Below are 23,667 nucleotides of genomic sequence, written 5' to 3' on the forward strand. Positions count from 1 at the left end.
GCTACTGTTCTGCTATACTATACAGTGCTTCTGTTCTGCTATACTATACAGTGCTACTATTCTACTCTTGCTATACTATACAGTGCTACTATTCTCTTCCAGCTATACTATACAGTGCTTATGTTCTGCTATACTCTACAGTGCTACTATTCTACTCTAGCTATACTATACAGTGCTTCTGGTCTGCTATGCTATACAGTGCTACTATTCTACTCTAGCTATACAGTGCTTCTGTTCTGCTCTAGCTATAATATACAGTGCTACTATTCGCCTCTAGCTATACTATACAGTGCTTCTGTTCTGCTATACTATACAGTGCTACTATTCAACTCTAGCTATACTATACAGTGCTACTGTTCTGCTATACTATACAGTGCTACTATTCTACTCTAGCTAAACTACACAGTGCTTCTGTTCTGCTATACTATACAGTGCTACTATTCTACTCTAGCTATACTACACAGTGCTTCTGTTCTGCTATACTATACAGTGCTTTTGTTCTGCTATACTATATAGTGCTACTGTTCTGCTATACTATACAGTGCTTCTGTTCTGCTATACTATACAGTGCTACTATTCTACTCTAGCTACACTATACAGTGCTTCTGTTCTGCTCTAGCTATACTATACAGTGCTTCTGTTCTACTCCAGCTATACTATACAGTGCTACTATTCTGCTATACTATACAGTACTACTGTTCTGCTATACTATACAGTCCTACTGTTCTGCTATGCTATACAGTACAACTGTTCTGCTATACTATACAGTGCTACTATTCTACTCTAGCTAAACTACACAGTGCTTCTGTTCTGCTATACTATACAGTGCTACTGTTCTGCTATACTATACAGTGCTACTATTCCACTCTAGCTATACTATACAGTGCTACTATTCTACCTAGCTATAATATACAGTGCTTATGTTCTGCTATACTATACAGTGCTACTATTCTACTCTAGCTATACTATACAGTGCTTCTGTTCTGCTATACTCTACAGTGCTACTATTCTACTCTAGCTATACTATACAGTGCTTCTGTTCTGCTATACTATACAGTGCTACTATTCAACTCTAGCTATACTATACAGTGCTGCTGTTCTGCTCTAGCTATACTATACAGTGCTACTATTATACTCTAGCTATACCATACAGTGCTACTATTCTACTCTAGATATACTATACAGTGCTTCTGTTCTGCTATACTATACAGTGCTACTATTCTACTCTAGCTATACTATACAGTGCTAATGTTCTGCTCTAGCTATACTATACAGTGCTTCTGTTCTGCTATACTATACAGTGCTACTGTTCTGCTATACTATACAGTGCTACTGTTCTGCTATACTATACAGTGCTTCTGTTCTGCTATACTATACAGTGATTCTGTTCTGCTATACTATACAGTGCTACTGTTCTGCTATACTCTATAGTGCTACTATTCTACTCTAGCTATACTATACAGTGCTTCTGTTCTGCTATACTATACAGTGCTACTATTCTACTCTAGCTATACTATACAGTGCTACTATTCCACTCTAGCTATACTATACAGTGCTACTATTCTACCTAGCTATACTATACAGTGCTACTATTCTACTCTAGCTATACTATACAGTGCTACTATTCAACTCTAGCTATACTATACAGTGCTGCTGTTCTGCTATACTATACAGTGCTGCTGTTCTGCTCTAGCTATACTCTACAGTGCTACTATTCTACTCTAGCTATACTATACAGTGCTACTGTTCTGCTATACTATACAGTGCTTCTGTTCTGCTCTAGCTATAATATACAGTGCTACTATTCGCCTCTAGCTATACTATACAGTGCTTCTGTTCTGCTATACTATACAGTGCTACTATTCAACTCTAGCTATACTATACAGTGCTACTGTTCTGCTATACTATACAGTGCTACTATTCTACTCTAGCTAAACTACACAGTGCTTCTGTTCTGCTATACTATACAGTGCTACTATTCTACTCTAGCTATACTACACAGTGCTTCTGTTCTGCTATACTATACAGTGCTTTTGTTCTGCTATACTATACAGTGCTACTGTTCTGCTATACTATACAGTGCTTCTGTTCTCCTATACTATACAGTGCTACTATTCTACTCTAGCTACACTATACAGTGCTTCTGTTCTGCTCTAGCTATACTATACAGTGCTTCTGTTCTGCTCTAGCTATACTATACAGTGCTTCTGTTCTGCTATACTATACAGTGCTACTGTTCTGCTATACTATACAGTGCTACTGTTCTGCTATACTATACAGTGCTTCTGTTCTGCTATACTATACAGTGATTCTGTTCTGCTATACTATACAGTGCTACTGTTCTGCTATACTATACAGTGCTACTGTTCTGCTATACTATACAGTGCTACTGTTCTGCTATACTATACAGTGCTACTGTTCTGCTATACTATACAGTGCTTCTGTTCTGCTATACTATACAGTGATTCTGTTCTGCTATACTATACAGTGCTACTGTTCTGCTATACTCTATAGTGCTACTATTCTACTTCAGCTATACTATACAGTGCTTCTGTTCTGCTATACTATACAGTGCTACTGTTCTGCTATACTATACAGTGCTACTATTCCACTCTAGCTATACTATACAGTGCTACTATTCTACCTAGCTATAATATACAGTGCTTATGTTCTGCTATACTATACAGTGCTACTATTCTACTCTAGCTATACTATACAGTGCTTCTGTTCTGCTATACTCTACAGTGCTACTATTCTACTCTAGCTATACTATACAGTGCTTCTGTTCTGCTATACTATACAGTGCTACTATTCAACTCTAGCTATACTATACAGTGCTGCTGTTCTGCTCTAGCTATACTATACAGTGCTACTATTATACTCTAGCTATACCATACAGTGCTACTATTCTACTCTAGATATACTATACAGTGCTTCTGTTCTGCTATACTATACAGTGCTACTATTCTACTCTAGCTATACTATACAGTGCTGCAGTTCTGCTCTAGCTATACTATGCAGTGCTACTGTTCTGCTATACTATACAGTGCTACTATTCAACTCTAGCTATACTATACAGTGCTGCTGTTCTGCTATACTATACAGTGCTGCTGTTCTGCTCTAGCTATAATATACAGTGCTACTGTTCTGCTATACTATACAGTGCTACTATTATACTCTAGCTATACCATACAGTGCTACTATTCTACTCTAGCTATACTATACAGTGCTTCTGTTCTGCTATACTATACAGTGCTACTATTCTACTCTAGCTATACTATACAGTGCTACTGTTCTGCTATACTATACAGTGCTACTGTTCTGCTCTAGCTATAATATACAGTGCTACTATTCTACTCTAGCTATACTATACAGTGCTTCTGTTCTGCTATACTATACAGTGCTACTATTCTACTCTAGCTATACTATGCAGTGCTACTGTTCTACTCTAGCTATACTATGCAGTGCTACTATTCTACTCTAGCTATACTACGCAGTGCTACTATTCTACTCTAGCTATACTATACAGTGCTTCTGTTCTGCTATACTATACAGTGCTACTATTCTACTCTAGCTATACTATACAGTGCTACTGTTCTGCTATACTATACAGTGCTGCTGTTCTGCTCTAGCTATAATATACAGTGCTACTATTCTACTCTAGCTATACTATACAGTGCTTCTGTTCTGCTATACTATACAGTGCTACTATTCTACTCTAGCTATACTATACAGTGCTACTGTTCTGCTATACTATACAGTGCTGCTGTTCTGCTCTAGCTATAATATACAGTGCTACTATTCTACTCTAGCTATACTATACAGTGCTTCTGTTCTGCTATACTACACAGTGCTACTGTTCTACTCTAGCTATACTATACAGTGCTACTGTTCTGCTATACTATACAGTGCTACTATTCTACTCTAGCTAAACTACACAGTGCTTCTGTTCTACTCTAGCTATACTATACAGTGCTACTATTCTACTCTAGCTATACTACGCAGTGCTACTATTCTACTCTAGCTATACTACACAGTGCTACTGTTCTACTCTAGCTATACTATACAGTGCTACTGTTCTGCTATACTATACAGTGCTACTATTATACTCTAGCTATACCATACAGTGCTACTATTCTACTCTAGCTATACTATACAGTGCTTCTGTTCTGCTATACTATACAGTGCTACTATTCTACTCTAGCTATACTATACAGTGCTACTGTTCTGCTATACTATACAGTGCTGCTGTTCTGCTCTAGCTATAATATACAGTGCTACTATTCTACTCTAGCTATACTATACAGTGCTTCTGTTCTGCTATACTATACAGTGCTACTATTCTACTCTAGCTATACTATGCAGTGCTACTGTTCTACTCTAGCTATACTATGCAGTGCTACTATTCTACTCTAGCTATACTACGCAGTGCTACTATTCTACTCTAGCTATACTATACAGTGCTTCTGTTCTGCTATACTATACAGTGCTACTATTCTACTCTAGCTATACTATACAGTGCTACTGTTCTGCTATACTATACAGTGCTGCTGTTCTGCTCTAGCTATAATATACAGTGCTACTATTCTACTCTAGCTATACTATACAGTGCTTCTGTTCTGCTATACTATACAGTGCTACTATTCTACTCTAGCTATACTATACAGTGCTACTGTTCTGCTATACTATACAGTGCTGCTGTTCTGCTCTAGCTATAATATACAGTGCTACTATTCTACTCTAGCTATACTATACAGTGCTTCTGTTCTGCTATACTACACAGTGCTACTGTTCTACTCTAGCTATACTATACAGTGCTACTGTTCTGCTATACTATACAGTGCTACTATTCTACTCTAGCTAAACTACACAGTGCTTCTGTTCTACTCTAGCTATACTATACAGTGCTACTATTCTACTCTAGCTATACTACGCAGTGCTACTATTCTACTCTAGCTATACTACACAGTGCTTCTGTTCTGCTATACTATACAGTGCTACTGTTCTGCCATACTATACAGTGCTACTGTTCTACTCTTGCTATACTATGCATTGCTACTATTCTACTCTAGCTATACTACACAGTGCTACTGTTCTACTCTAGCTATACTATACAGTGCTACTGTTCTACTCTAGCTATACTATACAGTGCTTCTGTTCTGCTATACTATACAGTGATTCTGTTCTGCTATACTATACAGTGCTACTGTTCTGCTATACTATACAGTGCTACTGTTCTGCTATACTATACAGTGCTACTGTTATGCTATACTACACAGTGCTTCTGTTCTGCTATACTATACAGTGCTACTGTTCTGCCATACTATACAGTGCTACTGTTCTACTCTAGCTATACTATACAGTGCTACTGTTCTGCTATACTTTACAGTGCTGCTATTCTGCTCTAGCTATACTACACAGTGATTCTGTTCTGCTATACTATACAGTGCTACTATTCTACTCTAGCTATACTACACAGTGCTACTGTTCTACTCTAGCTATACTATACAGTGCTACCGCTCTAATATACTACACAGTACTAATGTTCTGCTATACTATACAGTGCTACTATTAAACTCTGGCTATACTATGCAGTGCTAATGTTCTACTCTAGATTTACTATACAGTGCTACTGTTCTGCTCTAGCTATACTATACAGTGCTACTGTTCTGCTATACTATACAGTGCTACTGTTCTGCTATACTATACAGTGCTACTGTTCTGCTCTAGCTAAACTATACAGTGCTACTGTTCTGCTATACTATACAGTGCTACTGTTCTGCTATACTATACAGTGCTACTGTTCTGCTCTAGCTACCAAACTGGTTGGTACTCTGCCAAGGACTTATATAATCTAATTTATACGCACAGGTGTGTTTCCACACTTCATCCCCCTCGGTGGAGGCCAGGCAGGCAGGGAATACTGTGGACCTGCAGGTGTTGATTGACGGGGCTGTGATGTGACAGTGTATAAATCAGAGCGTGTGAACTGAGCAGCTGTCAGACAGACAGTGAGAATGAAATAGAGTGGGGAGCAAAAAGAACAGGGCCTGTGTTTGTTAGGTCACATGGTGCTGAGAGGTCGTCTCATGGCTAATCTTAGCGTGTCAGGTGTGATAAATTACTAATACGAGAGATAATACGCAAGTCACTGCTCAACACTCAAGGTGAGCAGGAACGACCCTCTTCTGAAGGCATTCCAACGAATAGGCTGAAGCCATGCATTAGAAACAGTGCAGTCTCTCTCAATCCCTCTCTCCCTCTCCAACACTCTCCTGTCTTTCCACTCACAGTGGTGCCTAGTGACCTACTTCTACTTTACTAAACAAAATCTATAAACTCTAATATAAAGACTCAGCCATGTGGTTTTACCCCCATGTGCTTGGTTAACTAGAAACTCCGTCATCTCTGTGCTGGAAGCAGGCTTTGTAAATCATAATTTCCTGTCTGTCCTGCATAGTTTAGCCCTGCTCCCCTTGCTCTCTGTCGGCCGTTGGTTGGTTGGGAGTCTGGGCCCTGTTCTGCTATACTCTACCTGGCTACTATTCTACTCTAGCTATACTATACAGTGCTTCTGTTCTGCTATACTATACAGTGCTACCTCCAGGAGTCTAAGGTGCAGGAGGTTCCTTCTCCCCCTCTGGATATCGAGGGGGCGCCGGCGTACTCCGTTTGCTCCATACTGGATTCGAGGCGTCGGGCGAGGGGCCTTTAGTACCTTGTGGAGTGGGAGGGGTACGGTCCGGAGGAGAGGTGCTGGGTTCCGGTCGAGGACGTGTTAGACCCTTCAATGCTGCAGGAGTTCCACCGTCTACGTCCGGCTCGCCCTAAGCCTCACCATCCCGGTCGTCCCCGAGGCCGGTGTCGGCACTCTGCTGGACCATCATCGATCCACTTTTAATTTTCATTTTGTTTTGTCTTGTCTTCCCCCACACCTGGTCTCAATTCCCTCATTACATGTTGTGTATTTAACCCTCTCTTCCCCCCATGTCTTTGTGCGGAATTGTTTATTGGAAGTGCATGTGCACGTTTTCTCTGGTGCGCGACGGGTTTTGTACCCATTTGTTTGTTGTTCTGGTTTCCGGAGATTTTATGAATAAAACTGCTCTGTTGATTACCCAGTTTTGCTCTCCTGCACCTGACTTCCCTGCCGCCAATTATGCACTCCCTTACAATGTGACTAGGTGAAAACTGTACTTTGTTATAATTGCCTAATTGTGCATTTAAATTGTTAAATACATTTAATTTGTTTAATGTTTAAATAACTACATGTTTTGTGTACACATACTTGAACTTGATCAGTCTATAAGAAAGTGGTCAGATGAAGCAGATGCTAAACTACAGGACTGTTTTGCTATCACAGACTGGAACATGTTCCGGGATTCTTCCGATGGCATTGAGGAGTACACCACATCAGTCACTGGCTTTATCAATAAGTGCGTGGCCACGCACGCCTCCAACTCAATCATCAAGTTTGCGGACGACACAACAGTGGTAGGCTTGATTACCAACAACGACGAGACGGCCTACAGGGAGGAGGTGAGGGCCCTTGGAGTGTGGTGTCAGGAAAATAACCTCACACTCAACGTCAACAAAACTAAGGAGATGATTGTGGACTTCAGGAAACAGCAGAGGGAACACCCCCCTATCCACATCGATGGAACAGTAGTGGAGAGGGTAGCTAGTTTTAAGTTCCTCGGCATACACATCACAGACAAACTGAATTGGTCCACTCACACTGACAGCGTCGTGAAGAAGGCGCAGCAGCGCCTATTCAACCTCAGGAGGCTGAAGAAATTTGGCTTGTCACCAAAAGCACTCACAAACTTCTACAGATGCACAATCGAGAGCATCCTGGCGGGCTGTATCACCGCCTGGTACGGCAACTGCTCCGCCCTCAACCGTAAGGCTCTCCAGAGGGTAGTGAGGACTGCACAACGCATCACCGGGGGCAAACTACCTGCCCTCCAGGACACCTACACCACCCGTTGTTACAGGAAGGCCATAAAGATCATCAAGGACATCAACCACCCGAACCACTGCCTGTTCACCCCGCTATCATCCAGAAGGCGAGGTCAGTACAGGTGCATCAAAGCTGGGACCGAGAGACTGAAAAACAGCTTCTATCTCAAGGCCATCAGACTGTTAAATAGCCACCACTAACATTGAGTGGCTGCTGCCAACACACTGTCATTGACACTGACCCAACTCCAGCCATTTTAATAATGGGAATTGATGGGAAATGATGTAAATATATCACTAGCCACTTTAAACAATGCTACCTTATATAATGTTACTTACCCTACATTATTCATCTCATATGCATATGTATATACTGTACTCTACAACATCGACTGCATCCTTATGTAACACATGTATCACTAGCCACTTTAACTATGCCACTTTGTTTACTTTGTCTACACACTCATCTCATATGTATTTACTGTACTCGATACCATCTACTGTATGCTGCTCTGTACCATCACTCATTCATATATCCTTATGTACATGTTCCTTATCCCCTTACACTGTGTATAAGACAGTAGTTTTGGAATTGTTAGTTAGATGACTTGTTGGTTATCACTGCATTGTCGGAACTAGAAGCACAAGCATTTCGCTACACTCCCATTAACATCTGCTAACCATGTGTATGTGACAAATAAAATTTGATTTGATTTGATTTGATGATTTGATTTGATTTAAGTGCATCAAGGACGTCGTCCCCACAGTGACTATACGTACATACCCCAACCAGAAGCCATGGATTACAGGCAACATTCGCACTGAGCTAAAGGGTAGAGCCGCTGCTTTCAAGGTGCGGGACTCTAACCCGGAAGCTTACAAGAAATCCTGCTATGCCCTGCGACGAACCATCAAACAGGCAAAGCGTCAATACAGGGCTAAGATTGAATCATACTACACCGGCTCCAATGCTCGTCTTATGTGGCAAGGCTTGCAAACTATTACAGACTACAAAGGGAAGCACAGTCGCGAGCTGCCCAGTGACACAAGCTTACCAGATGAGCTAAATCACTTATATGCTCACTTTGAGGCGAGCAACACTGAGGCATGCATGAGAGCATCAGCTGTTCTGGATGACTGTGTGATCACGCTCTCTGTAACCGACGTGAGTAAGACCTTTAAACAGGTAAACATACACAAGGCTGCGGGACCAGACGGATTACCAGGACGTGCACTCCGGGCATGTGCTGACCAACTGGCAGGTGTCTTTACTGACATTTTCAACATGTCTCTGATTGAGTCTGTAATACCAACATGTTTCAAGCAGACCACCATAGTCACTGTGCCCAAGAACACAAAGGCAACCTGCCTAAATGACTACAGACCTTATGCATTCACGTAGCCATGCAGTGCTTTGAACGGTTGGTCATGGCTCACATCAACACCATTATCCCAGAAACCCTAGACCCACTCCAATTTGCATACCGCCCAAACAGATCCACAATTGATGCAATCTCTATTGCACTCCACACTGCACTTTCCCACCTGGACAAAAGGAACACTTATGTGAGAATGCTATTCATTGACTACATCTCATAGTTCAACACCATAGTACCCTCAAAGCTCATCACTAAGCTAAGGATCCTGGGACTAAACACCTCCCTCTGCAACTGGATCCTGGACTTCCTGACGGGCCGCCCGCAGGTGGTGAGGGTAGGTAGCAACACATCTGCCACGCTTATCCTCAACACTGGAGCTCCCCAGGGCTGTGTGCTCAGTCCCCTCCTGTACTCCCTGTTTACCCACAACTGCAAGGCCAGGCATGACTCCAACACCATCATTAAGTTTGCAGACGACACAGAAGTGGTAGAAGTAGGCCTGATCAATGACGAGCCTATGGGGAGGAAGTGAGAGACCTGGCCGGATGGTGCCAGAATAACAACCTATAGCCTGTCTTTTTACTGTTGTTTTATTTCTTTACCTACCTATTGTTCACCCAATACCTTTTTCCACTATTGGTTAGAGCCTGTAAGTAAGCATTTCACTGTAAGGTCTACACCTGTTGTATTCAGCGCACGTGACAAATAAACTTTGATTTGATTTGATATGGTGTCTAATAAGCCTGGGCTGGGCACCAATTGATGTACGACACAAAACAATTATAAATCAAATAGGTTTTCAACCGATAACATAAACCTAAAATGACATGGATATGACTACGATGCAGTGCATGTGCAGGTAAGGTTGTTCTCAAGAGCTCCTACGGTGACTTATTAAGAAAAATCAGTTCCCCAGTAGAAAGGGGCCTTTGTGCAGTACTATCTCTCTGGCTGTGACGCAACTTAGACAGGCAGCGTGAGAGCAGGATGGTGCCAGAATATTCTGTCCGGATGGTGCCAGAATAACAACCTATCCCTCAACGTAACCAAGACTAAGGAGATGATTGTGGACTTCAGGAAAAGGAGGACCGAGCATGCCCCCATTCTCATCGACGGGGCTGTAGTGGAGCAGGTTGAGAGCGTCAAGTTCCTTGGTGTCCACATCAACAATAAACTAGAATGGTCCAAACACACCAAGACAATTGTGAAGAGGGCACGACAAAGCCTATTCCCCCTCAGGAAACTAAAAAGATTTGGCATGGGTCCTGAGATCCTCAAAAGGTTCTACAGCAGCAACATCGAGAGCATCCTGACTGGTTGCATCACTGGTAAGGCAATTGCTCGGCCTCTGACCGCAAGGCACTACAGAGGGTAGTGTGAACGGCCCAGTACATTACTGGGGCTGAGCAGCCTGTCATCCAGGACCTCTACACCAGGCGGTGTCAGAGGAAGGCCCAAATAATTGTCAAAGACCCCAGCCAACCCAGTCATAGACTATTCTCTCTACTACCGCATGGCAAGCGGTACCGGAGTGCCAAGTCTAGGAAAAAAGGATTCTCAACAGTTTGTACATACTACCTCAATTGGGCCGACCAACCAGTGCTCCCGCATATTGGCTAACCGGGCTATCTGCATTGTGTCCCACCCACCACGCGCCAACCCCTCTTTTACGCTACTGCTACTCTCTGTTCATCATATATGCATAGTCACTTTAACCATATCTACATGTACATACTACCTCAATCAACCTGACTAACCGGTGTCTGTATGTAGCCTCGTGTCACGTTCGTCATAAAGAGTAGACCAAGATGCAGCGTCGTATGTTTCCATCCTTTATTTTGGAATAGAACATTTCAAAGAACAAAACAACAAAGCGAACAAACGAAACGTGAAGCTAATAATAATGCTCACAGGCAACTATACATAGACATAGTCAAGATCCCACAAATTACAAAGGGGAAATAGCTACCTAAATATGATCCCCAATCAAAGACAACGATAAACAGCTGTCTCTGTTTGGGAACCATACCAGGCCAACAGAGATATACAATTCCCCTAGATAACCCATCCTTAATCACACCCCGACCTAACCAACATAGAGAATAAACAGCTCTCTATGGTCAGGGCGTGACACCTCGCTACTTTTATAGCCTCGCTACTGTATATAGCCTGTCTTTTTACTGTTGTTTTTTTTCTTTACCTACCTATTGTTCACCCAATACCTTTTTCCACTATTAGTTAGAGCCTGTAAGTAAGCATTTCACTGTAAGGTCTACACCTGTTGTATTCAGCGCACGTGACAAATAAACTTTGATTTGATTTGATATGGTGTCTAATAAGCCTGGGCTGGGCACCAATTGATGTACGACACAAAACAATTATAAATCAAATAGGTTTTCAACCGATAACATAAACCTAAAATGACATGGATATGACTACGATGCAGTGCAAGTGCAGGTAAGGTTGTTCTCAAGAGCTCCTACGGTGACTTATTAAGAAAAATCAGTTCCACAGTAGAAAGGGGCCTTTGTGCAGTACTATCTCTCTGGCTGTGACGCAGCTTAGACAGGCAGCGTGAGAGCAGAGCACAACCCCTCCTACCCACACACACTTGGCACAATCTATTTCATTATCTGAATAGAGCTGGCCCTTGTCCTCAGTGAGAAGGGCAACGTTGCATGCCCGGCATTTTGTGTTGGACGCTAGGAGAGGGAAGTAAAGACAGATGTCAACTGACTGACTGACTCCCGGGCTGGAGTGATCAGTTTCATATGACCTGGGGCTTGATTGGTTTATGTCATTAAGGTATTATTTACGCTCTTTCAGATTTGTAAGGGACATTCACTGATACTCAGGCTCTATGTGTGTCAGTTGCTGCTGCCTCTGGCATTCTTGAAAGTCATTTAAAAATTGGATTTAGGATGGGGGCGAGATTGAATGTTTCTTGAACAAACCTCCCCTGCAATGAGAGGAGCTTAAAGAACCTAGATAATCAGAGCAGGAATGTCAAATATACCATGATTCTTAAATATTCACGATTGGAAATCCATAAACAACCTTTAAGTGTAAAACATAGAGAGCATTTAGAAACAGAGTATGTAGAAACGCAGGGCAATAGGTTTCTACATTGAACTTTCATTTATACTCTCTCTCCAATGTACAGTTTCCTTCTTCAAATTTAACACAGATGATTTGCTCGTCACACAGACAACGGAGATGACAGCGATTGTATCTAAATGAGGATATTATTGGCAGGCCGAACTATGAAGGCAGCCTTCATTCTGACCCAGATAGTAGCTCTTCTAGCCCCTCTGTTGTCAATTTGTCCTTGTAAACATTTCAAGTGTAAAGAATTATTGAACATGGACAAAGGATGGTTCGGAACCCACTGAAGTCCTGCCAAATGAACAATGAGACTGTTCTCACATCTCTATCAAAGGGGAGGTTTAGAAGGAACCATTTGCAACATGGTTCATGCAATGCAATACTAGCCAGTCTTCATGTTCTATGCTTGTAGATGCAACTGTATCTTGTTCACTTAGTCCGCAAAGGCCAAGAAGAGTTATTTACAGAACTCATATCGATTAATCATGAGCCTCAACAGCACACAAACAGGCTAATAGGGACAAAATATTCTACTGCTTTGAATTCTTATCAACATCATATTTCTCGTATTGTTTTAAAGGAAGAAGCCAATTTTGACCTTTAAAGGTACAATATGCAGAAATCGCTCCACCCTTTTCTGGTTGAAAAACTTCAAATAGTTTGCCTAATTTCAGTTTATGTGACAAAACAAGCAGTAATTTTGTGGAGAATCTTTGTACAATCTAAAACTCTATGGAATAACTTTTCTATAACCAAAAATATTGTATTTTCAGCTGTTTGAAGCTGCTGTTCAAAACCGGAAATAAAAGATGCAAAAACAAAACTTAAGAACGAGAAGCATAAAAAGAGTACATATGTAACAGATCTACCGCTTCTTAGACTTGCTTAAAATGAGAATGACAGATCTATAACTCATATTTCTATGTGAATTTGGTCAGGTTGCCTAAAAAGTGACATATTGCAGCTTTAAGGAAAAATAAGGTTTCTGTCTGTTTGAATCTAGTCTCTGAAGTCTTGCATTCTGGAAAGCCTGGTGATCGAGGTTCACAAGATTAATAAAAAATGGATGAGGGGCAGACTTAAGCCGGCTCAGAGGGAAATTGTGTGGTGGCTGGGTGGCTGTATGTGTGTGTGTGTGTGTGTGTGTGTGTGTGTGTGTGTGTGTGTGTGTGTGTGTGTGTGTGTGTGTGTGTGTGTGTGTGTGTGTGTGTGTGTGTGTGTGTGTGTGTGTGTGTGTGTGTGTGTGTGTGTGTGTGTGTGTGTGTGTGTGTGTGTGTGTGTGTGTGTGTGAGAGAGAATGGGGGGACATTATTGCGATGAGAATTGATTCAGATTAGATTATTCCCACATGAGTAACACTATCTATCCGCCTGCATACACCAGCCTCCCTCCAGCCATGACTATACTAGGCTGAACATTGGTCCTCTATTCTGTGTCTCTTACCACAAATATTTTTGACAGGATATGAGTAACACTGCTTACTGGTCCAAAATCCATCACTAAGAAAGGCTTCTTAACTATTCTTCACGGTCTATAAACAAATTAAGTGGACAGTAAAAAAGCTAACTGCGGGAAATTGCTGTTGAAAAGAGAGAGAGTACGAGCAACATTGATGAGGTCATCAATGCAGTTACAATGTAGTTACAGGTTAATTTAATAATGATGTAACTGCTCTAATTGAAGCACTAGGCAAACACTTGTTTCATGACCTCTGTATCTTCCCTTACCAATTTGGACTGATGGAATGCAGCCAAACACTAAGCCAGGGTCACGCTATTGCACTCTTACCCTGATCAAAGGATTGGAGGTCAAATGGCACTACCATACATCCTGGTTATACACTGAGTGTACAAAACATTAGGAACACCTTCCTAATATTGAGCTGCACCCCCTTTATCCCTCAGAACAGCCTCAATTTATCGGGGCATGGACTCTACAAGGTGTCAAAAGCGTTTCACAGGCATGCTGGCCCATGTTGACTCCAATGCTTCCCACAGTTGTGTCAAGTTGTCTGGATGTCCTTTGGGTGGTGGACCATTCTTGACACACACAGGAAAATGGTGAGTGTGAAAAACCCAGCAGTGTTGCAGTTCTGGACACACTCAAACCGGTGCGCCTGGCACCTACTACCATACCCCGTTCAAAGGTACTTAAATATTTTGTCTTGAACATTCAACCAATGAAAGGCACACATACACAATCCATGTCTCAATTCTCTCAAGGCTTAAAAACCCTTAATCTACTCTTATTGAAGTGTATTTAACAGGTGACATCAATAAGGTTTATAGCATTCACCTGGATTCACCTGGTCAGTCTATGTCATGGAAAGAGCAGGTGTTCCTAATGTTTTGTACACTCAGTGTACAATGTAAGAGCAGGCAACTCTTTGCTGTAGTGACATATGGGATGCAATGGCTAACAGTCAATGTCACATTATTTAACGACCCAAGGCTTGTCAATGTAACCATGAGATACAGTTTATTAGGGCAAGATTAAGAGACTGTCAGGCAATTCTGAAGTTCTGCTGCACTTCTGCTTCTTAAGCCACATCCCAAATCCTAATTATTTTTTCTGCAACCCATACGCCTGTTGAGGGTGAGTCTTTGTCAGCTGGCAGCCTGTGAACTCAGTAGGGAGTGGTTTAGGAGGAGGTGCAGAGCACTAAGAGAACAAATTGGCAATGCTTCAGTTAACATTGTTTTCATGACAGCGGTAGTGGATTTGAACTGCATGTCGACCCAGAGCCTTTGATCTGGAACCCCATCCAGCCACTCCTACCCCCGGAGATTAAATGGTTAAGAGAGGCTCATCAGCATGGGATAGAAATCAAATCAGTCTCAGGCTCTGTTCTCTCTCTCTCTCACTCGCTCTCTCTCTCTGTCTGTTTTGCAGCTTTTCATACTGAGTCACATGCCAAGGACAAAGCAAGCACATCAGGCCAGTCACAACCTAAACAGGATGATCAGAAACATTTTAGACAGATTGTCAGTGATGACTGTGACAGCTAGCACTGGAACACTGTTTACTCTATCTCCTAGAGGGAAATACAGAGAGCAAATAGCTTTAGTCAGTGCGAAAACTCCCATAATGTTAAGTAAAAACAGTTATTGCTGTTTGACCGCTGTAACTGACCATTTCCAAAACATCCCCAGGCTGTATGGGCTGGGTGAAAAACTGCAGATATAAAGCTCAGGTGCTGTAGTCTACACATCAATCATTCTATAATCTCTCTTACAGCTAAGTAAACATAACAGCCGTTCCATTCCAGTGTTGTACTGAAGCCAGATCAAGGACAAACTCTGAGAGACACGTCACACAGAGGAGTGAAGCATTGATGTCAACGTTAGTGTCAAGACGGGACAGGAAAGAATGGGAGGTGGGAGGATTGTTGTGATTTTTAATAACACTAACTCACCTGTTGCCGTGGAGAGGCTGGTGGAATTCCATTTGGAAGTCGCTGGTAGTCTGCTGAGGTTCAGGTCCAGCCGTGTGATGGTCCGCTTGTTGCCATTCTTATCTATGACCTCCGTGGTGACTTTGGGCGCTTCTTTGGATCCAGTCCGGGGGCTGTCACTGTCCGTCCCCTGGCTAACATCCTCGCCAGAAAGGAGCAGGATGCGATGGTTGAGCTGGGGGCTGGGGAGCTTGGTCAATAGAGGGGACAGCACTGGGGACATGCTCTGCAGACTGTTGGTGGCAGGGTATGAGGTGTTGAACACCCCACACAGAGAGGGTGAACAGGGACTCTTACTGTGGGATTTGGTAGAGGAGGCCTCAGTAGGGTGTGAGAGAGGTAGCCTTAGCCCCTCTGCAGGTTTGGTCCCTACCGTATCCCTAATGTCCCCGTTTAGACTCCTCCATTCCCCAAACTCCTGCTGACAGCTGCTGGTCCTCGGCTGAGGTGCAACTGATTCAGCCTCTGGATAGAACTCTTTGGATCTGTTTGGGCTCACATGGCTAGCACGTTGAACTGTGGCCTCATTTTCCTGCACCTTGGCCACCACCCTAACCCCTGTGTCCCTCCTGTTGATCTCATCATAGAGCTGGTGGGCTGACTTGTCCTCAGACCGCATGGGACGAATGTTGTTCCCACTCAGCATATACTCCCGTTCGATATGATCCTGAACGTTTTCCAATAAACTACAGGAAGAAGCTTCATAGCCCAGGCAGAGTTCACTGTCATACTCAGACATGTCAGTGCAGTCCAGGTTTGGCTCAGAGGCTAGAGAGTCGTCCTCCATGAAGTCCCAGCCCTCCCTGGCAATGTGGAAGTGCTCCTCCACGGGGAGGATGGGGTTGCTGGCCACAGCTCGGAGAGATGCTAGGGTCCCAGGAACTCTCTGCTCCTCCACCACTGGGACAAGGCTGGATTGATTCCGGGTCTGAGCCAAGGACTGGACAGATAAAGACTCAACTGCAGTGCTCCCTAGCCCTACTTTCTTCTTCATCTTGCTGTGCAGGAACTCTTCTGCACTGTCTAACTTCTTCACACCCAGCTTCTTCAGCTTTCTGCCCCGCGAGGAGGCTCTCTTGTGGTCTGGGGACAAGGAGAGAGCATGTTGAGCATTACTACTGAGGACCTGTCCTGAGAAGCTCCCGCAACCCTCCCTGTGACCCTGGAGCTTCCCATCCTGATTACCCATCCTGACTTTGTTGGCGCAGTCTCCGCACAGAGATAAGAGATCAGTCAGCAACTGGTGGTGCTCCGTGGCCAGCCAGCAGAGCTCAGCAACAGCTTCCTTTGTTGCCTGGTAGGAGTTGAGGAGTTCGGCTGCGGACTCATAAGACTGGCCGCTTTGTTTGGCTGCCGTGGGATCCACCTCTCCCTGGTCTTGGTCATTACTGGGCTGGGCCCACAGAGGGGCGTGGCTCTTGTATGTAAACACTGGGGCCCTCCCCTTGGGGAGATAGAGGCTGATACTGCATAGCTCGCGGACGGGCTCATAGAGACGCAGGACAGTATGCCTGTCCTCCATTATGGGCGCCATGCTAATCGCTTAAGCACTTTAATTAAATGGACTGCTGTCCCCTGACGCTGGTGTGTTTGGAGATGGACTGCAGAGGAAGAGTCTGAGGAGCTCGGTGTTAATCACCTGGCTGATCGAACTCCTGTCAAAGAAAAATAGGCTTTCATTGAAACAAACAGTCATAAATATGTCTGAGTAAATGTAAAGCATGTCAATAACTACGCAGTAACAGCTGTCAATCAATTTTAAGTCACGATACAAAATGAATGTACCTTGTTAGACATTTCAAATTGAAAGTGGTCTTTTATCTTTAAACTAACACCAACACAATAGTCTAATATTAGCATCAATGGTCCCTCAAGACAAAGGGCAGAAAGAAGAATGTTTTACAAGTCCTAAAGGGCCCAGTGTTCACAGAGTAAACATTGTTTTGTTATTGAGTGAATACAACATAAAAGGTAGAACAAAAGGACAAAAAGAAAGAACAAAATCTTTAAGGCTTTGCTATTCCATTGAAAATAACAGGTGCACAATTGGAAATGTTTAGCACAACAGAAGTCTGTGCTTTTGACAAGTAAGCAACAAAAGCCAGACCATTTTAATGAAACAAAAACATCTTTGGCATTATATCAAGTAATACATCTTAGTTTCATTATTTAATGCACTCCGCTGCCTCAGTCCTGAATGTAACCTTGAATAGAGATGTACTTAAGTTACATTTAGGCTAAGCATTTGCACAGATGAGGTGTTTGTGAGATACATCTCCATATCATATATATGTATATATATAGTATACTCGACATTATGCCCCTACAGCAAACTCGTGGATGATTGTCTTTAACTGGTGTAACACAGATCATTCTGATATCCACCGTACTGTACTTTAGACCAGATCATAGCATGGGGCCATGCATTATATAAACTGCTGGTCAAATAAGCGGGCTCGTTTACGAGTACAAAACAGTCAGGATCTAGTAAATTAACATCGTAGAAATTCGTCACTGGTGGACAGCAGATCTATTCATTATGTATTGCATACCAACGCAATCCTAGTCTCGCGGGGCCATCCTTCAAATCGAATGTAATCATAATCTACCAACAAAAATGGCACAAAAATATTTGACTGATACCCAGAAAGACAGACGTTTCTCATCACTGCATTAGTCAATTGTTGAAGTCTTCACCCACATCATCGTCATCATCATCATTATCATCATCACAACAAACTATAATGTTTATTGAAGCACTGACAACCCTACTAAAAGGCATTCCATCAACATTTCACAAGCTGCGTCAAGGATGTCCCACAAGATGAAGAGAGGAGTCATGGGCATATGCAATATGTTAGTACCACATGATTATATAAAAAAAATGATAATTTCCCCTCTAAATAAATGTATCTGTACTGTACATCACTGAGCAGAACTGCTTACGTAGGATTTCACCTTGTAGCAGCAAGCCATTTAATAAATGCGTCTCTATCCTGTTTCACAAACTATACACAATATTTATCGTCAAAATAAACTATTCCATTCTGCGTTACGTTATTAGATTCCATACCCGAGGTAAAACTGTATGGCAATAAGTTGAGCATCTCCTCTAAATGTTCTCTAATAGGAAGCATTCCAGTGTCCTAATTCAATAGTCAAAAGCATGGAGATATCCAACGCACCTTCCGCAGATTTATGCTTTAGCAAATAAACTGCGATTTCCCAATTTTAGCTCCATGTCAAATATTTTCTCCACATCTTCTCTTCTCAATGGAGCCAGCGACCACTGCAGCCAGCGGATAGCAGAGTTTATCCTTCTTGACAGACACGCGTTTGGGCCAATTGGAGAGCTCAGCGTTTCTTTGACGCTCTCTTATTTTTGTACCCTAGCACACTGAATCGGAGCTGCAGCAGTTATCCGGTAGCCTGACGTCTCACACTGAATTATTCCAATAGTGTGCAACTGCAGCCTGCAATTCGGGCGTTCTTGCATGTGGGCATTCCTGCATGGCCCTCCGCGAGCATCCCATTGCTTCCTTCATGAAGGGCGTTGAATAATTTTGGGTAACGATTAGTTTTCATGCAAATTGTTATGGTTATTGTCATAATTGTTTTTTGTGTTGAAAAACGTTTTCAGCTTGTAATGCATCTTTGAATATTAGCTATAACATAACTAATGAAGACAAAACAGCTTTGGTAACATCCCTGTCTCAAAAATGAATGGTTATGACCGCTTTAACTTTTGGAAATTAAGCTTCTCCTCCGACCATACCTCTCTGCTGATGAAATGATTACCAACTTTACCCACTTCCTCTAAAAATTAAAAACTGCTATTGGGTAAACTATATCTACTTGAATATAAAGTTGAATTACCTCCTCCTAAAATTTAGCCAATTATGTTTTGTTTTAGTTCACTGTTATTGTCCATACTTGTGATAATTGCGCAAGTCCTAACAACATTGCAATCCGCTTAGTTTGGGTCCTGAATGCTTATTGGCTGAATTAGGGTTTCATGTTATATTTATGTTGGTAACCAGTTTATAATAGCCTCTGGGGGTTGTGGTACACGACCAATATACCACCCCCCCAGGCCTTGTTGATTAACTATATACCTGGTGTATTATGGTAGGCTTACCTCTAAATTAGACTATACTTCAATGTGTGTAAGATAGTGGACCTTACTGCCTGGTCAGGGCGGTGCAGTACAAACCATCAGGAGTCAGGCAGGATTCAGGTGCAAATGGTGTGATTTATTTCAGGTGCAGAAGTATAATTGCAATTAGCCTGGGGATGAGTTTATAGCCTTACAAAATATAATAAATAAGAAACAATCATCTAAATGGCCAATATTCAGAAGCTACAACTGGTGAACACATAATACTGTAAATTATACGCTAGGATTCAGGAAGCAGGTGCAGAAGGTGAGTTTAATAATGTGACTAAGTCAATAAACAAAACAGTAAAGGAAAGGCAAAAGGGGGATACCTAGTCAGTTGTACAACTGAATGCCTTCAACTGTAATCTGTCTCCCGCATTTAACCCAACCCCTCTGAATCAGAAAGGTGCAGGGGCCTGCCTTAATCGACATCCACGTCCTCGGCACCCGGGGAACAGTGGGTTAACTGCCTTGCTCAGGGGAGAATGACAGATTTTTACCTTGTCAGCTCAGGGATTTGATCCAGCAAACTTTCGGTTACTGGCCCATCGCTCTAACCAGGAGAACAAAACATTACTGCCTGAAGACAGGCTACTGAGTGCCAAATAAATGGGAAGTAATCAAGGTAATAATGAAGTCCAGGTGTGCATAACGATGGGGAGCAGGTGTGCGTAATGTGGGTTGCCAGGACCATTGGTTAGTAGATCGGCTATGTCGAGCCCCAGAGAAATGGAACAGGAGTAGGCGTGACAGTACACCCCCCCCCCTGACTTGTCTAGTTAAATAAAGGTTACATTTAAAAATGTAAATGTACAACCATTTACATCTAGCTACTTGGTCATCTTCAGTTGAAGTCAGAAGTTAACATACACTTAGGTTGGAGTCAAACTGTTTTTTCAACCACTCCACAAATTTCTTGTTAACAAACTATAGTTTTGGCAAGTCGGTTAGGACATCTACTTTGTGCATGACAAGTAAATTTTCCAACAATTGTTTACAGATTAATTAACTCACTTATAATTCACTGTATCACAATTCCAGTGGGTCAGAAGTTTATACACACTAAGTTGACTGGGCCTTTAAACAGCTTGGAAAATTCCAGAAAATTATGTAATGGCTTTAGAAGCTTCTGGTAGGCTAATTGATATCATTTGAGTCAATTGGAGGTGTACCTCAGTGACCCTTTGATTGACATCATGGGAAAATCAAAAGAAATCAGGCAAGAACTTTGTAGACCTCCACAAGTCTGGTTCATCCTTGGGAGCAATTTCCAAATGCCCGAAGGTACCACGTACATCTGTAAAAACAATAGTACGCAAGTATAAACACCATGGGACCACACAGCCATCATACCGCTCAGGAAGGCGATGCGTTCTGTCTCCTAGAGATGAACATACTTTGGTGTGAAAAGTGCAAATTAATCCCAGAACAAGGTTTGGAGGATAAAAGGGGAGGCTTGCAAGCCGAAGAACACCATCCTAACCGTGAAGCATGGGGGAGGCTGCATCATGTTGTGGGGGTGCTTTGCTGCAGGAGGGACTGGTGCACTTCACAAAATAGATGGCTTCATGAGGGAGGAAAATTATGTGGATATATTGAAGCAACATCTCAAGACATCAGTCTATAAGTTAAAGCTTGGTCGCAAATGGTTCTTGCAAATGGAGAATGACCCCAAGCATACTTCCAAAGTTGTGGCAAAATGGCTTAAGGACAACAAAGTCAAGGTATTGGAGTGGCCATCACAAAGCCCTGACCTCAATCCTATAGAAAATATGTGGGCAGAACTGAAAAAACTTGTGCGAGCAAGGAGGCCTACAAACCTGACTCAGTTACACCAGCTTTGTCAGGAGGAATTGTCCAAAATTCAACCAACTTATTGTGGGAAGGTTGTGGAAGGCTACCCGAAATGTTTGACCCAAGTTTAACTATTTAAAGGCAATGCTCCCAAATACTAATTTAGTGTATGTAAACTTCTGCCCCACTGGGAATGTGATGAAAGAAATAAAAGCTGAAATAAACTACTATTATTCTGACATTTCACATTCTTAAAATAAAGTGGTGATCCTAACTGACCGAAGACTGGGAATTTTTACTAGGATTAAATGTCAGGAATTGTGAAAAACTGAGTTTAAATATATTTGGCTAAGGTGTATGTAAACTTCCGACTTCAACTGTACATGTTGCTAGCTATACGTATATTATAGTTATATGTCTGTTATATTGAGGTATCTAGCTATAAGTTAAACCTGATCAATCAAATAGATAGGTGTAAGCAATTATGGTAATTCCAAATGCCCTTTCCTAGGTGTATGTAGGAGTGAAAGTGAGAGAGGTGGGAAGAGTGGAAGACAGACAGAGAGATAGGAACAGAGAAAGACAGCAGCGCAAATGTACTTAGACTTAGACTTGAGTATTTCCTCTCTTCCAACTTGTTAGGCAATCACATGTCCCTACAGTGGATGGATGGCCAGCCACGCAGGAGGGTGATTTTTACTAAGGAGGAGAAGGAGGCCGTGCTGTCCGAGATGCATGCTGGCCATTTCGGAGAGAAGCACATGACAAGCAAAATCAACCTACGCATCTTCTGACGGGGAATTGAAATAACCTTTTATAAATCACATTCTATTATATCTGAAATCATTATTATTTCAATGAATGTCATATCAGAGAGCACACTGTTTCAATTTGTCACTTTCTAGCCTGCCAGAAGTTTGAGAGGGCGAAGACTGTGGCGCCGGAGTTGAAGCCCATCAAAGTTGTTTCACCATGGTAAGTGTCCCAATTCAAATTTTGCCCTGATAAATTGTCTTGTAATGGTTGCTTCATTTGACCATAGTAGAGTTTATAGAAAGTGTGTGTCAGTATCCTTACAAATATGAACATCTGCATAACACAAGATACGGCTAAGAATAAAGTCATCTCTCTAACACTTTAAATGTTAGGGGTGGACCTCATCAGACACTTCACCAAATCCAGGAATGGCAACAGCTGGTGTCTGACTGCGACCAATCACTTGATGGAGGCAGTACTCATTAAGGTCAGTAGAGGAAGACAATGTGCTTAACTCTAAATTCCCTTCTGTAACCCATTAAAAAGGGTGCTTGGAACCAAAAATGTATTTTCGTTTTGTATGATACCCCTCAAGGAGGAGACTGGTGAGGCCACCCCAAGGCCATGGAGATCTTCAAAACCCATGGTTCTCCTGAGGCCATCTTGAGTGAACGAGGTGATGAATGCTGGAACAAGGTACGGATGTTATAGAGTCGCAATTCAACGGCTCAGACACAAGAGGTATGTGGCAGGGTCTACAGTCAATCACGGATTACAAAAAGAAAACCAGCCCCGGCGCGGACCAGAATGTCTTGCTCCCAGGATGTCTTGCGCAGCAGCAGGAGGCTGAAGAAATTCAGCTTGTCACCAAAAGCACTAACAAACTTTTACAGATGCACAATCGAGAGCATCCTGTCGGGCTGTATCACCGCCTGGTACGGCAACTGCTCCGCCCACAACCGTAAGGCTCTCCAGAGGGTAGTGAGGTCTGTACAACGCATCACCGGGGGCAAACTACCTGCCCTCCAGGACACCTACACCATCCGATGTCACAGGAA

The 23,667-nt window shown here is 42.5% G+C and overlaps 1 protein-coding gene and 1 long non-coding RNA gene across 3 annotated transcripts in view; one reads left to right on the plus strand and one right to left on the minus strand.

Moving 5' to 3' along the window:
- The window catches only part of LOC124046429 (formin-like), a 143,133-nt gene extending 123,922 nt beyond the window's left edge, over positions 1-19,211 (minus strand). Inside the window, exons 1-2 of one of the 2 annotated variants that reach the window (XM_046366781.1) lie at positions 19,086-19,211; positions 15,862-17,555 (exon numbers count right to left, since the gene is read on the minus strand). In XM_046366781.1, the coding sequence (XP_046222737.1) occupies positions 15,862-17,434 (1,573 nt within the window). In that variant the 5' untranslated portion in view covers positions 17,435-17,555; positions 19,086-19,211. Of the gene's footprint in view, positions 1-15,861; positions 17,556-18,973 lie in introns of both variants that reach the window. The other variant, XM_046366782.1, reaches the window with a different exon arrangement.
- LOC124046430 lies at positions 12,003-23,440 on the plus strand. The gene is made up of 4 exons (XR_006841014.1): positions 12,003-12,146; positions 22,496-22,828; positions 23,002-23,096; positions 23,205-23,440. It is a non-coding gene; the product is annotated as an uncharacterized LOC124046430 (long non-coding RNA).
- The last annotated feature ends 227 nt before the right edge of the window (positions 23,441-23,667 follow it).

The sequence above is a fragment of the Oncorhynchus gorbuscha genome, linkage group LG10 (assembly GCF_021184085.1).
Source record: "Oncorhynchus gorbuscha isolate QuinsamMale2020 ecotype Even-year linkage group LG10, OgorEven_v1.0, whole genome shotgun sequence".
NCBI lineage: Eukaryota > Metazoa > Chordata > Actinopteri > Salmoniformes > Salmonidae > Oncorhynchus > Oncorhynchus gorbuscha.